This window comes from Chlamydotis macqueenii, chromosome 1 (assembly GCF_036417535.1).
Source record: "Chlamydotis macqueenii isolate bChlMac1 chromosome 1, bChlMac1.mat, whole genome shotgun sequence".
In the NCBI taxonomy this organism is placed as follows: Eukaryota; Metazoa; Chordata; class Aves; order Otidiformes; family Otididae; genus Chlamydotis; species Chlamydotis macqueenii.
This window is the reverse complement of record NC_141556.1, coordinates 68,005,065-68,017,906: the sequence shown is the minus strand read 5'-3', so window position 1 is coordinate 68,017,906 and position 12,842 is coordinate 68,005,065. Positions and strand designations below refer to the sequence as shown.

Below are 12,842 nucleotides of genomic sequence, written 5' to 3'. Positions count from 1 at the left end.
ATTTCTGCTGTCACCTACTGGCCAATACGACCATTTGCACAGTACTGCTAGGCACAACAGAACAGCTGGGAAGAGATGAACTATTTACTACCGGTTAAGTTTTCTGGAGTATCTAAACAAAAAAGACTCCTTAAAAATTTCAGATGACACAAACTTTTTCAAATAGTAGGTGGCCTGAATTATAGCAAAACTTTGTCAAATCAGTTTCACCCTTCTTTGAAAAGATAAATTCTTTTTGGGGTCATCTCAGAAGAGATGTTTACCCTAAATATCTGTGTTTCAGTGAAATGCTCTCATCTAAACACAACCACATTTCATTACATTAAAATTCCCAAGTAGCCCCGAAGATCATTCTCTCTAGAAATCCCCATCTCAGGGCTGAAAGCCCACACTGCCAATGTGCTAAAGCTTTCTAGGAAGAATGCAGCACATACCATTCCAAGTTGCAAGAGAAGTTAAGGCAGCATTAAGTGCTCACATCACTCTTCTCGGTGAGACACTGTGGTCACTCAGCAAGTGCACTAATTTCATAGCAAAGTAATAACCTAAATTCATGCTGCTAAAATTAAACAATCCGTTTAAAAAAGTGTTCAGCATCCAGCTTTTGTTATTTTTTTGTGAAACAATGTTAAGAGGGTTCAGCACATGTTTTCAAATTATTTTTGTTCTACTAGGGAAAGAAAATCTTTTTGAAAGTCAGGCCCCAAAGTGGCTGCTGAATACTTTTGAAAATCTGCTTCAACAGAGAAGAGTAAGTTACTGCTAAAACAGCTCATACCATTAAAAAAATAGTAACAAAACAAATATACATGTTCAGCTGAAGAATGATGTTATGGACACCAAAACCGTGTGAACAAAAAGGCAGCTACAAGGCTGAGCAGGCTGTTAGTTCTACTGTTATATCAAGTCATAAAGAAGGTAAGAGAAGAAGAGCTATCCCGAAAGCCAGAGAGCTAGCAAGCCCCAGTGAATGGCCACTGCACACAAAAGATAAATCTTACTGCAGAGACCTCGGCCTGGAGACCAGCCACTCTTTTTTTCAGGTCCTCCCCTTGAGCCTCTTTGGCACTTAGCTCTTCCTTCAGTTGCTCTACCTGTCACGACATTGTTATGCTTTTAAATATTTATAATTTGTCAGCTTCTAGTTAGCCTGTTTCCATCTAAGTAACTCAAAGTGACAAAGAACCAAACAGAAGGATCAACATTGGTCACTCATTTTTTCTTCCATTCTTCGTTAAGTCTTCTCAAAAGTTCAATATCTCAGTAATTTCACATAGGCTGTCAGACAAAAATTTGATGATGAAACAAAGATGTAGAGTTATGGTTATGTTTATATATGTCAAGTATGCGGCACTTCACCCAACAGTTTTGAAACTGGAATTCATGAGGAAATTAGAAGAGGAAAAGGGACATTTTTCAGTTTAAGAGAAATGAAGTTAATTATCAAGATACAGCCACAGATGATTATACAATATGATATTGAAAAAATAAATGTCGCGCAATTACAAAACAAGGTAGGACAGTAAGATATCAAGTTTGGAGCAGGCTACAATTCATGAGTGAACTGCTACCAAAAAGGCGTAAATTTTCTGCAGGAAAATAAATGAGCAGACACCATAGATGGAAGAGATCCAGAAACTGAGTACCTGAACAGATCTACAGAGGAGAAGGGGAAATTGAAGAGTTGCTAACAAGGGAAGAAAGAAAGAAGGTAAGAAGAAAAAGAATAAAGGATGGAAGGAAGACATGCTAAAATCGTCTCTCCACTCTTAATTTGAAGGAGGTATCCTTCAGTTCCCAGAAGTAACTTCGTGGGATAGTTATTTTGAGGTAAATCAGTGAGCTGGCATGACGGCAGTGGAAGAAGCACATACTTACTACGTGCTTCTGCTTTTGGGCAAGTAACACTTCTCCAAGAAACTTCCTCCATCATTCTTTTTTCGACAAATAATTTCAAGCAGGACAAATGCAGTAGGTTACAATTGTTCAGGACCTAGTCGAGTAATTTTCAACTCCTCTTTCAGGGATTTGCACACTGCTTGCAGGGAGTACACAAAAGCTAACTAAGAAAAGCTCACAATATACTTAAATTTACTGTACAAGGCCTGAATCTTCATTAGAAAATGTTAGGGCCTATTAAAAGACTGAGAAACACTTCTTCAGGAGAAACAAAGAATGAACTGACTTTTGGCTACAGACAATCCAGCAGTCACTGTCCATCTTTACAGCTGAGAACCCACATGTCTCACTGCTGTATTTGTCCTGCATTCTCAATGGCATAAATTAATGTTGGCATTACCACCATTGTAGAATCTACTCTCATTCTGACTGCACTACTGGAAAGAGAGTATAACGGAAAGCCACTATAGTGACAGTTCATGCTCTTTTCAGCCTTTACATAATAAAAAGACCTACTAGTTATAATAGAACAATTGCAAAATAAACACACTTTTTTCAATAGCCTATATTTGAAAAGACTCCAGACCAAATAAACCTAAAATTATAGTGGATTAGCAATGGCCTGAAGATAAAGACAAAATCCTCCTGAAATAAAAGGAAGTTAGGTGTGACGGTAAAAGCAGAATTTGTGAACCACCATTATAATATTTTCAAATTTGAATTTAAAATTGTTTTACATATTTTTAAGTTATTTTAGTGGCTTCATGGCAGAATACATATAAATTCTGTTTCCCAGCATGTGAATGGGAACCCAGATCATAATTCCTTACTGAAGCATGAAAATTGCTCTCATCTGTTTGCTAAGCTCAGTTTATCTTACTACTGTCATTTGTTTTCTTAATACCTTATTTTTCATGAATTTGGAATGACTACGGTACACCTCCATTTGCTTCATTTCCTCTTCACGTTCCTCTGTGCTCAGAGCTCCATTTGACTTCAACATCTGAATCTCCTCTTCCAAATCCCGGAGGCCACGCTCCATGGAAGAAATTTTTGAATCCTGAAAATGATTAGAAGAGACAGACGAAGACACACTGATGATTCGTTAACATGCCACTGGATTAAAAAAGGAAATAATTTGTTGGACATGTACCTGCCCTTAAAATTTACTCGTGAAGTTCCTACAGAAATCAGTCTACACCTCTTTACATAGCATCTGGCTGAGTGCTTAAGTACTCATTTTTCAATTTTTTTACACTTTTCAAGGAAAGCAAGAGTTCAGTACTGAAAGAAAACGTGGCTAGGGGCAGGGACACAGTATATGATGAATAAATAAAGGAACATGAAAAAAGGTTGTCTTGTAACGTGAAGCTGGCATAAAACAGAGAACAATGAACAGCAAAATGTGACTGCAAGAATGGCAAAAATGGTTTGTGCTACTAGTAATTTAAGTGGAGTCACAAATGGAGAACATAAAAAGCACCATAGCAAGGAAAAGATGCAAGAATCTAGTTTTGAGTGGACATTCTAGTTCTGAGTGGACAAAGCAGTAGAGGATCCTTCAAGTATTCTGTCTCATATATAAAACATATAAAACATTTCCATGTTTAAAAAATACACATCTGTAAAAATAAAAAATTCAATCTATCATTATCCTCATTGTTTTACAGGACAATCAGAGATTTTCAATCTACTTGATTTACTGTTTCTTTAGAAGTCTTATGTGCTAGGAACAGCAAGAACAGATTCATAGAGCACACAGCTTCATGCATACTCATGAATATGGATATGTATTTATGAATTGTAACCTCTTAAAGTAGACTTTTTCCTTTCGTTTCTACAAAATATTTCATCTTTCCTGAAATAGAGGTATGATTCAACACTATCCTCTATTCTTTCATAGACCAATCCTTCATAATTTTTTTAGTCTGATAATCAAAGCACAGCTGAAAAAAAGCATGAAAGATTTTCATATATGGGTTTTCATTCATGAGATAAGATTTTTCTAAACAACCTTTATGAAGACCTAACTGGATCTCCTTCTTAATTTTTGATGTTTAAGTTACAATCAAAATTAAATTAAGCAAAATTTTGCAACAAAAAATTAGAGAGGTAGTAAGGAGAAGTGATATGTTGTAATTTACAACAGTATTTAGTTTCAGTGCTCACATAATTTCCCAGAAATACCGATGTTTCTCTCCTGATAGTAAAGATGGCTGATTGTTACTGGATGATCAATTAATTTTCATTACTATGGACCACAAATATTACGATAAAAGAAAGATGGTAAATGAAAGGCTCCAGAGTAGAAAGATGGGAAATTACTACGGAAAACATTGAGATGGAATGGAAAGAGCTGGAAGAGAAAAAAAGAAGGAAAATAAAAGAAAAATGGACAGATGAAGAAGGAGGGAGAAAGGGAGGACATGAAAACGGAATATAATAGTTTGCAAAGACAGTTTCCAATTTCTTAACTGTATTTGTCCAAGTTCTATCTGATGTAATTTATGGACCATACAATAAGAAATATGATTGCATAAAGCTGTGTAAACCACACACTTCACTTGTGGCTCCTGAGCTCTTGGCAAATTGCCATTGTTCCATTAGGTACTTGAGTTAATGGTTTAAGAAATCAATCACAAAGTTAGGTTTACGATGACATACAGACATCTTTCTAGCGATATGACCCATTCTTTAGGTGGGTTCTCAGTTTGCAAATTGTTGACTTTGTTGACACACAGAACACAAAGCAGTATTTCAGATGTTGATAATACAAAAAGCAAATAACCCACATCACCATAAAAACCTACTAATCCATCATTTCCATCCTTGTAACACAATGGACTCTTGGTTAACTGAAAAAATCTGTATATGCTGCTGCAGTCAGATAGAAGGCAGGTTTCTATTCTGTCATGAAACAGGTCTGTCTCTTCACTGAATAATAATAAAAAATAAAAGAATAAAATAGTATTAAAAATATATTTAGTTTAAATTACAAGATTGACCAAAGTATATGGTGTTTGGTAGAGTTACTTTTCATATGAAAAGCCATTTTCCAGAGAACAAACTCTACTGCTGTCTATATGCAATCATTTACCTTCATCTCAATAACAGTTTGCAGTGCCTTTGTCTTGGCTGTGTCAGGAGCATTTTCAAATCGACGATGGATCTCCTGTACCAGCAGAAAAGAAAGCAAGAGTTACCCTAGTGGCATTTTGTCCCACTTACCAAATACAAACAAAATTACTAGAAGCTTCTCTTTCCAATACATAGCATAATTCAGTGCTGCTTTCTGATGTTACTAGTTCATAAATTTTGTTTTATCATTTCTGATATCAAAGAAAAGGATAGGCAAAAGATCATTCAACAGAATCACAGTCTCAGTTAAAAAGGCACAAGAGAAACTAACTACATCTTTGACTACCTACTTTCTCAAAATCAGCTGTTGAAATGACAGCTGAGTCTACTAAAAACCCCTACTACCTGCCTGCTAAACTAATCTAAAGTATTACTAGTTTCCCATGGAAGACATACATGTAATTTATTTGACTAGATGCTTACTGAAAACAATAATGCTCAGGTTTCCATTTCAACAAGCTACAGATGTAGCTCTTTTTCCAACTTTTTTACCTCAGAGTAGCAACATTTAATTATGCATTATGGAAATCTTTCTCCACTGAGCATCGAACGTAGCTGAAAGCCCATGACTGGATAGCACATTGCTGTAGAAGCTCAGAGTACGCAGACAGGAGGGCACAAAAGTCCACGGGATATTTCTGTTGATGTGAATTCACAGAACTATCATGCCTCAGACTGTTTGCTGAGGAATAAAATGACAGCCAGCTGAAGAAACTTGTTCTACCGTATAAAGTAGTCAGGAGTTTCAAACCAACAAGTGTGAATACAGGAAAAACAGTATAGTATCTATTCCACTTTTTCATTATTCATCTTAAAATAATATTGTCCTTACACCGTGCACTAATGTTAAATGCAGGAATGTGAACACTGTTAGAATGTTAAAAATACATGACATAAAAGTACTTTAGTGCCCACAGAATATGAACTGTGATAACAGTTAACCTAACAACAAATTGTGTATGTGCACACACACACAGTTCAGCCACCCACTCCCCTCAAACACCCAAAAAGACAAATCGAAACAGTCATCTACAAACTTGTAATTTCAGATGGTGAAGAGATAATATATTATATGGTAGTCATACACTCAACTTGCACCCCATGATTAATTATCTGAATGAGACAGGTTGTACAGTGCTTTTCAAAACACTAAACCCACTACTTATCTTTGAGATTGTTAAGTGTTGTTACACAGCTGTGAAGCAAGCAAGATACAAATGTGACAAGAGCCACAAGAAGAATTTTGCATAAGTTTGGCACAAGGACATTTGCCTAAGTTGATGCCTGCCAATGGTAGTAACAAGAAAATCCAGTACAAAGTTTGTCTGTCTTTCAATACTCTACTTGTGTATTTCCTGAGAAGATATTTTTACAAGTAAGTTTGCAGTGTAGGGTGGTGTTTTCTGAAAAAAATACCTCCTGAAAAAATAAACTAGAAAACCCCTCTAAAGTATTGGCTTCTCCCATAGTCAACAGATAACTTGAGAGCCTCTACAGTCTGCCACATTGAGACCAGAGTGGAGCAAGACCATTATTCTTCTTCTACTTACCTGTACCTGCATTCACATAATGGATTTACTCAAATATAAACAGTCTAGCCAGATTTTTCTTTCAGTCCAAGATCTCCTCTGTCTGCTTGCAATGTACATGTCCAAAGAAAGGGCAGTGTGCATTCCTCTCTATTATTCTCAACTGATGGCCGAAGCACAGCATAATCAATAATATCATCACTAGCCTTCCACACTGCTGGTCTCTAGCACTCTTCCACTTTTCCATCTGCCTACATGGTTAAGGGAACACTTCCTTTTGCCTAAAGTCAAAGAGATATGGCTTCTACCTATTCAACACATTTTAAATCAATGAGGCAATCAAGGATCAGCAACAAAAATCATAGTACTACATGTTGCCTTAATAAGGATAACCTACGATGAGCTTCTAACACTCAAGACCAGCCTGAGCATTTAGAAATAAGATGGAGAGCAGATCCACCACCCTCCACCTGTTTCTCAGCGCTCTTACCAGTACCTGTCATGAAAAATACAACTCTGCTTCATTCCCTGTGGAGGAAGACCAAGAACACTGATCTCAACTGCCTTCCTTAAGGTAGCGGTGGTATATTTTTCTGTTTCCTGCTCAGCCAGCTCTACCGTGTTGATTCAAGAACTGCACCATAATTCCAAGACATTGTGGCTGTCAGTCCTTCTAATGAGCTGTGGATACAGTCAGTGTCTGTCTTGCCACTGTCACAATGTTGTTACAGACACGTTTTCAGTATCTTAGCATGCATGACTCTGTAGCTAGACTGGAGCCTTCGGCAATTTTCAAAGGATGCTTTTGTACCACTTCAGTGATAGAAGTGGCTTCCTCCTGAAAAATCTCTGTATCTGAAGTTTGCAGAGTGGACTTCGGGGACTCCATTCATACATCCACTAAACAGCAAATGCTGGAGAGACATTCAAATACTGTACTGCTCTGGAACAGCAGGCCTGTATCTATTTGGCTGAAGTGAATAGCACTGCTTGGGCAAGTACACAAATATCTGAATAAGAAAAAAACAAGACTTCTAACTATCCCTTCGAAGAGACTCATACAACCTCACACCCTCCAGTCCCTACTCAGAATTCTCAAGACTTTTCCTGCGATTCCCAGGCTGAGAGGAACCAAGAGGGTAAGACACATGCTGTCCTTTTCCTTATCCCACTGGTAGTGGCAGGGCTAGAGTGGTGGCTTCTGTGAGAAGCTGGTAAAAGCTTCCGCTATGTCTGACAGAGCCAATACCAGTCGGCTCCTTTGAGAGGAAACTAGTAAAAACAACCCACAGTTGACGACATCCCCGTCACATCTGGACGGCATGCTTAAATTCCTGTCCACTAAAGAAAAAAAAGTATACGGGAGGGAAAGAAAAGGGTTTGAATCCCCTAAATTTCGGAATTAAAAAGAAGTTGCTTTTTCTAACTTTAAAAAGCACATATGGGAAGAAGGGAGTAATTCTGAAGATGATTCTTTAAACTTCAAAAGGTGAAGAAAGATTCAAGAGTGAAAAGTATCCTCTTCTGAATTGCGTCAGCTTTCACAAAACACAGAAAGTTAAGTATCCAGCTGTTCCTGTCACATCAGTTGTGCAATCATTCGAGGACTGTTTATTGTAGAATAAAATGCAACAGCTTGATAATAGAAAAGAACTTTTAGAAACTGAGAAAATAAAAGAAGGTTAAAAAAAAATATGCCGAAAGTCTATTTTGAACAATAGATTATTTTTATTTTAGTAGTGCAATTGCATACTAGATAATTTCTAGTTGTGCAGAGACATGGTTTCTGATCTGACAACATAAAAGCAACTACTACTATGGAAATGGAGTAGATGAAATACACAGTAGGAGAATAGCATATCACTGAAGGGATGCTGACACAATAGTGTGTGCTTTTTACATTGCACAGCATTGTCCCAAATGGAAAACTCTTCTAAGCTTTTTTCTTTAGAAATGTCTGTATCCCCACTGTCTGAAGTGATGTTTTGCACTTCGGCAAAAGAAATGTCCTACTTCTATCATCTTAAGTAATTCCACTGTGATTTGGATGACATAACCTGCTGAAAAACAACACCTCCCACCTCGCGACTGCATAGTAAGGACTTAATTTTGGCAACATGCCTACAATTCTAAGGAGCCTAAAAACAGGGCCACAGGCAGGCTGAACCTCCCTAGAACACAGATTTAAGTGCAGCTGCTGAAGGAAGGTGTTGCATAGATATTCTTCTTAATTGTGAAATACAGGTTACGTACTTATCTTTCAGTAGTAGAATAGAATAGTATCTCTGATGTATTCAGATTCTATTGTGGACACACACCACATAGATGAATGAAAATTAATATTTTAATCTTCAAAGCATGACTTCGAACAATAATTAAAAGGATGGAGCCACACACAGGCATTAGGATCAGAACAATACAAAATGAATCCTTCACTCCTCGCAGGTTATCCATTCTGATAAAGTAATCAAGCTTTATTCCTTTGTTCTGCTTTGATAAAGGAAGAACTTTTACATGTAACTGATATTGTTCCATAATGGATCAGTAAACTTCAGCATCCTCTTTCCTTTGAATGTAACTTAAATTATCATAACAAGGGGTGGCTCTTAAATATATTTTGTTTTTAATGTTTTTATATGTTCAGTGATTCCTTTATTTTAAAAAAGATAACAAAAATGGGAAAAAGTTACTTGTTCCCAAGTTACGTGCAACATATATGCTTTTCACTGTTAATTATTATTACTATTAAAAATATGCACCATATTGCTTTTTCAGTTTAGCCAGCGGGACCTTCTAGCCACCAGATAACATTGCAACATTGCCAAGAATATTGAAGAATGCTCTATTATCCAATTTTTGTTCCAAGTTTTATATTTGGCACCCCATTATTACAAGCTAGTAGGGTTTCTACAATTCTTTGACATAAACAACAAAAGCTTTAGGTGGAGAGACACTTTATTACCTGCTTGGCACTAGTGCTACCACTACAGGTATACTATGTCCACTTTGTGTGTCTACAACTTAAAAACTGTAATGATACATCAAAGAGAGTTCAAAGAATGACTGCAGACACACAATTTGTCTTCAGGAAAACAAAAACTATCATGCAAATTGATCATAACTTTAAAGTACCTTCACAGGCAACAAAAATTCAAAATGTACTAATCTCTCCAAAAAAAAATAAGATTCAATAACTGGAAAGTGAAGGCCAGAAATAGTCAGAAGTTTTAAACAGTGTGGCCACTTTAACCAGAGCTGGGGTTGGTACTTCATCACTACAATTTATTAATTAAGAATAGCTATTTTCCTTAAAAAAAAATAATTCCCTGGAGTTGTGCATCGTATTACCTTACATCTGCCAAGCAGGTCTGCAAGGTAGCACAGTACACCTATAAGAAACAATATTGTAATTTTCTGGTCAGCATAATTACATAGAAACATCTGATCAAACCTACTAAGAACACTGAATATGTAAAGAATAGCTATGATAAAGTGATTTTAATACACAATAAAGAATGACAAATTCTGTGACTTTTTTTTTTTCTTGACCAAGAAATGCCAAAATAATTGAAAATTAGAGAATACCATTTAAAATTGAACAAGTCCTCAATACTGAGCAGTATCCTCACTATGTCTTAAAAAATATTGATAAATTTTACATATGCATATAATAATGGAGGGAGGAATTTAATCAGAATCTTTTCTTCCTTCATAACCTGCCCCTATCATACATTGTCATTCCCTCCATTACTGCTGCCTCTGATTTCGCACAGGATTTTGAAGAAATGTGAAGGCGCACCTTTAAGCAATGATGTTTTTATAGTGGAGTGGGCTGTATGCTTAAAAACACAGCAACTTCTCTTTCAGTAGCACCATGAAATAAGCACTTTCCAAAGCAAAAAATAACATGGCTTCCATTTCCTGCAGAACCTACATAATCAAGCAGCACGTATCACATAGAGAATAAGAAAAAGACGCTATTTCAAACATCAATTTATTTTTTTAACAAATGGCAAAAAGTCTGTGATATGCAGTTAAAAATACAGCTATAATTCTGACTTTTTTTATCTCAACTGCCCTACCCATGTCTTTATATGATGAAATAAGATGTTCTTTGTAGCATCTTTGCATAATTCAGTGGACTGGATAGTTTTAGCTAACTAAAAATTTGTTTTTATTCTCCAACGTGTAGTCTAGACCTAACTAAGTTAAAGTTATACCTTTTGTACTTGAAGTTTAGTTTCCCAGATGGCTTTCTTGTCAGCCTTTCATGTCTAAATCTCACAAAGATTTTAGCAACCTAGTTTCAACTAATTACAATGAAATGCAAATGTTGCAAAGGAAAATTTCACAAGCATCCATCAGTTCAGTAATAATTGTTAATTGTAAGATCAAATAGATCTATAATTTTGTAGAAGAACAAAGCGTACCCGAGTAATCTGATTTTCTTCTGCAAAGAAGTGACTGGCGGTGTGGATAAGTGGTGAGTAGTCTTGACTTAAGGCCTTTGACGTGGCCTCCAAACATCCTTGTAGTCAATTGGAGAGATACAGGCTGGGTAAGTGGTTAACAAGGTGGGTGGAAAATTAGCTGGACTATCAGGCTCAAAGCCTGGTGATCAGCAGTATGAAGTCCAATGGGTAGCTGCTTACTGTTGAGAACCCTCAGAGGCTGATACAGTGGCCGACAATGTTTAGTGCCTTTATTAAAGATCTGAATGATGGGATAGACTGCACTCTCAGCAAGTTTGCAGGTTATGTGAAATTTGAGGAAGACATTAATTGGGAGTAAGCAGTGTGTTCTTGCCGTAAAAACAAGAAGCCCAACTACATCCTCGGCTGCATTAGCAAGAGTATACAATCAGAAGAAGGAAAGCAGTTATTTCTCTCTATGAACCTCTTGTGAGACCACTGCTGGAGTAGTGTGTCCAACTTTGGGCTCCCCAGTAAAAGGAAGACATTGAAAAGCTGAAAAGAGTCCAACAGACAGTCACCATGATGGTTGGGGCTGGAACTTACAATGTAAGAGGAGAGGATGAGAGAAATGGGTTTGCTCAGCTGAAAATAAAAGACGGCTTGGTGGGAACCTTGATGCTCCCTAGAACTATCTAATCAGAAGCTGTAGAGATAACGGAAACAAAACTTTTCAGAAGTGCACAGCAGATGTAGGCAACAGGCAAAAGTTGCAACACAGAAAATTCTGACTTGTTAATACGAAGAGATTTTACCAGGAGAGCAACCAGACACTGGACCAGGTGCCCAGAGAGGCTGTGGAATCTCCATCACTACAAATGGCTGATTTGAGCAGAAGGTTGCATAAAATGACCTCTGGAGAGCCCTTTCAACTTGCAGGACTCTCTAAATATTCCTGCTAACTCTCCAGTCACTTTCTGGCCCCGGTATTACAATTGTTTAGTTTGGGGATGTTTTACAAGTATTTTTCAGAAAGTGCTCAATATCAGTAATTTTAACTTCTACTTCAGCAACATGTAAAACTGAACTGAAAATAAGAATATATAATAATATATAATATATAAAATTAATAAAGAATAATAATAATAAATAATATATAATAATATGTATAAATTATCTCCTTACTATTACAGTCTTTCTACTAAAAACATACATAAGTTTGGAACCAATAACCATGGTAGCTCCTTCAGAAATTATTTCTGTATTTTTCCATTTGTCATCTCCTGGATTTGCAAACACAATCAACATAATTCCCTGAAAAATAAATTGATCGTAGTAATAAAGAGCATAACTTTGAAAGATGTGCTGGAAATTGCACACAGGTAAATAACAGAGGGTGCCAGCTGCTTTGAAGCTCAGTTACCCCCGGCTAAAGAAACTCATTTCTATGTTTTGCAATTTTATTAATACACTCAGATGGTGATTTATAAATCCGACCAAAACCTCATATATGAGGACACTTAGGTTTGTAAAAAAGGCATCATCTAAAGTGAAAATTAAAACACAGCTTCTAGTTCATCTCAGTATTTCAATCAGCAAGAAACAAAAGCAAAATCCCTCAAAACTTCAGCATTAAATTAAAAGCAAGATAAAGATGAGAGGGACCAATTCAAATCATCCTATCACTTTTATGTAGTAAGTCATTGTGTTGAAATTTGACTACAGAAGTGTGAATTCAAAAGCTTAAGAAAAGCCAATTAAAAATTAAAATCGTATTCATTTAGAACTTCATTGACACGTGCTATTAGTTCTTAATTTTTCCTTTCTTCTCTCTTATTTAAGATGCAAAAGCACAGATTTTCTA

General features: G+C 36.4%; 1 protein-coding gene across 4 annotated transcripts in view; it reads right to left on the bottom strand.

Annotated features, from left to right (window-relative positions):
• ERC1 (ELKS/RAB6-interacting/CAST family member 1) overlaps positions 1 to 12,842 on the bottom strand; it is a 294,214-nt gene that overhangs the window by 205,830 nt on the left and 75,542 nt on the right. For all 4 annotated transcript variants that reach the window (XM_086755609.1, XM_086755591.1, XM_086755602.1 and 1 more), the window contains exons 4-6: positions 4,997 to 5,071; positions 2,804 to 2,959; positions 1,011 to 1,094 (exon numbers count right to left, since the gene is read on the bottom strand). In XM_086755609.1, coding sequence (XP_086611735.1) covers positions 1,011 to 1,094; positions 2,804 to 2,959; positions 4,997 to 5,071 — 315 coding nt within the window. The remainder of the gene's footprint in view (positions 1 to 1,010; positions 1,095 to 2,803; positions 2,960 to 4,996; positions 5,072 to 12,842) is intronic.